Consider the following 3,306-nt stretch of genomic DNA (forward strand, 5'->3'; position numbering starts at 1 on the left):
GAGCTAGTTGAAGGCATTGTTTTGTGAGAGGGGGCTTTCTCCAGGGTGAAAACCTAAGATCTTTGATCACGCGACAGCGGTTATGCATTGTTTCTTTCTTGGAGGCTTCATTTTTGGAGAAGCTGGACTTCTGGTGTTATTTTGGTGGTCTTAGTGATGTTGCTACAAGGGAGTGATCGTTGTATCGGGAATTTTTTTTACTGTTATTTTTCTTTTTTTTGTTATGTGCATCCGTATTGCTAGTTGTTGGAGAGGCTAGGTGTAATTAGTATCTTTGCGATATTAATATATATACTTTTTTGTCGAAAATGTCATGGGAGATGAAATGGACGTACACATAATTCTTACTTTTGACCGGCTGAAAATTTGTCCCTCTCTGAAGTCTTAACAAGATGCAAAAGATACACTTTAGAGATGATCGTGCCGACCAAAAATTAAATAAAAAAATACACATCTCAAACCCAGGCTTGATTAGAGAAGACTCAATCCTTTTTAGCGACCAAGCAACTCTACCAATAATCCCATCTGTAGTTCTGTACGAATCAATACGTGTACCTATACACATACACGCACACATCTTCCCCTTCGCGCCCGAAAATCTTAGATCTCGCGCAAGAACGCACAAAAGAATCAATCAAATTCAGAAACGATACACATGGCATGCACGCAGTAATGTCGTGATGGTATCATTTGACCATCGGTGACACAACTGGCTAGCACGTCGCGTAGAGCTGGGCCAGCTCCCTCGCGGCGTCGCCGCCGTCGTCATCACGGAGGTCGGCGGCGTTGTCGAGCATCCACAGTAGGTGGTCGAACAGCACCACCTCGCACTTCACGGCGACCTCCTGCGCCTTACTCGCAGTCCCATCGCCGCCATCATCTCTTCTGGTGGTGTCGATGAGCGCGGCGATCAGCGGGTGGCTGAGGTGCTTGGCGCTGATCACGTACCGCCGCCGCGAGCTGCCCACGAACACCACCGCTGCGCCCTCGCCGGCAGCGGCGGACACCGCCGTGTCGTCGCCGGCGATGTCCCTGGCGGACATGGAGCGGAGGTTGCTGTAGGAGCTGGACGACCTGCTGCTCCCTGCCCGCGACAGGCTCTTGCACTTGCGCAGCAACACGTTCCTCAACCTGTTCATGTATGCAACTAAGACAAGTTCAATCAGACATGCACGAGATCAGAGGCAGCATGGCAAACAAAATCGAGACTGATCGAACTAAGGAGCTTGCAGTTGAAAGAGCAAGGTTAGTTGCAGATGTACGTGTGGGTTGTGTTGGTGTGAGAGGGTCAGAGGTCACACAGAAGGGTGGCACGTTGTTGTAGGCAAGTGAGGGTAGTTCATCAGTCCTCACCTCACTTGCATGGCGGTTGGCCTAGTTAATTGGAGTGCAGATGTAGATATGATTTAATCTGCAATGGGACCATCCATTAAATATTTAGTTTGTGCTTCCATAGACCCCAAATCTCAAAACAGTGTGAACCACTTAAGAGGCACAAGAACAGTTGAGATTAAACGATATACATGTTCAGAATTAGGGGTAGAATGGCTAGGATTAAATAATACCACGATACCTCTTCGAAGGCTTACACTGTTTTGAAATTTGGAGGTGTATGCTTAAATATTTTTGTTTTGACATACCAGGTACAACATAAGATGCAGGCATACTTGCTGAAGATTCACAAAGAATTTTTCTCAAAGCAGCATAGAACTCAAACGATTTCAGTGCATAATATGGAGTTGATGCAAAAGATATGAGGGCGAGGCTTTAAGTTCCGGTGAGAGTTTTCTCTCTTTATCCGCTCACTCATTTTTGCGAGATTTGAACGGGTATAAAAAAAAGTTATAATCCAACCATTCTAAGAAAGAGTAGCGCGACCGACACTTTTGAATGGTGAAACTCGGTAGTACCTGACTAGTTCTAAATTTGAACATTCAAGCAGGAAACCACATTTTCTCAGAGGTAGCGACTTGATCTTGATGGTACCAGCTTGACCATAACACCTCAAAAATGTACATCAGTATTCGAAGGTGCTGGGAAAGAGCGCTCGGAGGCTCCAATTAAATAAACAACTAGTTTTCATCCGGGAAAAACTATTTGCTTGGTAGTTTCTGATTGGATGCAACTCGGAGGTTCCGGATCCAACAAACACCCTCTCACGAAAAATTACCAAGTCTCTGCTTGGAGATTCCATAGAAACTTCACTCGAGTCCTTCACCTCAACTTTGCCAAAGAAACCCACATGGCATAAAAAGGTGATGGCTCGCCTCGAATCATCACTTAGCAAATGTTGTCCTTATTCATCCAAGTTGGCATATAGTCATTATTCGTCACGTGGCACGCCAGCTAGTGGATAACCATATGTTTGCTGGAATTTTGGGCATTTAGCATTTGGCCCATGGCCAATTATCAAATTCTGAAACTCACATGGCTCATTACAAAAATCAGTGGCAGCACTAGTGGGAGCTGGAGTTTAGTCCCACGTTGCTAGTTGGAAGAGAGTTGGAGTGCTATATAAGGTGGGTTGTTCTAGTCCTAGTAAGTGAGTGAGAAGAGAGAGAGCCCTCGCGCACTCCTCCTCCTCCGCCGCCCGCCTCGCCTCGTCACGATGCGACGCGACGCGCCGCGGGTTGCGGGAATCTCGCCGAGCCGAGCTTATCTTTTTCCTGTTTGGAAAATTAATTGTGTAATCAATTTGTTGCCTTCCGGTTTTTCTGGATCGTGGTTGTGCCGACTCGGACGTGGGCTGCGTCCCGCGACCTTCCCGAACCGCACTATATAAGCGCGGACGCCAACCCTAGCCTGCACTAGACGCATACGCGACTACCTGTTTCCAGTTCATTGCGCCGCCGCCTTCGTCTTTCTCATCCCGTCCGTCGGCGTGCACCGACTGCCGGGACAGTAGGCCTCCAGAACCCTGCCTCTCGTGAACCTGTATGGGTGAGGGGCAATCAGGTTTTTGGGGAGCACTCCGGCACGACTACTGGCATCACGACGTCGTCATCGGACGACGAGTTCCTCCACACCGACAACTTCTTCCCGGACCTCAGCGACTTCTTCGACAGCCTCAACATGGGCGACAACAATGCTGTTGCGAAGTATGTGATCTTGTCATTTCTCTTTCAGTTTCTGTTAGAGTTCCTTCTTCTAGTTTTTGTGGTAGATGCGATCGGTTTGTCTTGTTTAGATACGACATGTTCATCTATCTTACTAGTTTGCACGATTAGTTTATTCGTTCTTTTCATAGTCATGATTTATCAATTATTTGTACGGATTATTTCATATGGATATTTGCTTATATATTCA

At 46.9% G+C, this 3,306-nt stretch overlaps 1 protein-coding gene across 1 annotated transcript; it reads right to left on the bottom strand.

Moving 5' to 3' along the window:
* Positions 1–434: 434 nt before the first annotated feature.
* On the bottom strand, positions 435–1,230 carry LOC127298701 (auxin-responsive protein SAUR76). The gene has a single exon (XM_051328541.2). It carries the CDS (start codon positions 1,137–1,139, stop codon positions 714–716), a length of 426 nt encoding a protein of 141 aa, XP_051184501.1. The 5' UTR covers positions 1,140–1,230; the 3' UTR covers positions 435–713.
* Positions 1,231–3,306: the final 2,076 nt, after the last annotated feature.

This window comes from Lolium perenne, chromosome 5, assembly GCF_019359855.2.
Source record: "Lolium perenne isolate Kyuss_39 chromosome 5, Kyuss_2.0, whole genome shotgun sequence".
Classification (NCBI taxonomy): domain Eukaryota; kingdom Viridiplantae; phylum Streptophyta; class Magnoliopsida; order Poales; family Poaceae; genus Lolium; species Lolium perenne.

Coding starts and splice junctions, on each gene's coding strand:
- LOC127298701 (XM_051328541.2), bottom strand. CDS start 1,139: ATGAACAGGTTGAGGAACGTGTTGCTGCGCAAGTGCAAGAGCCTGTCG.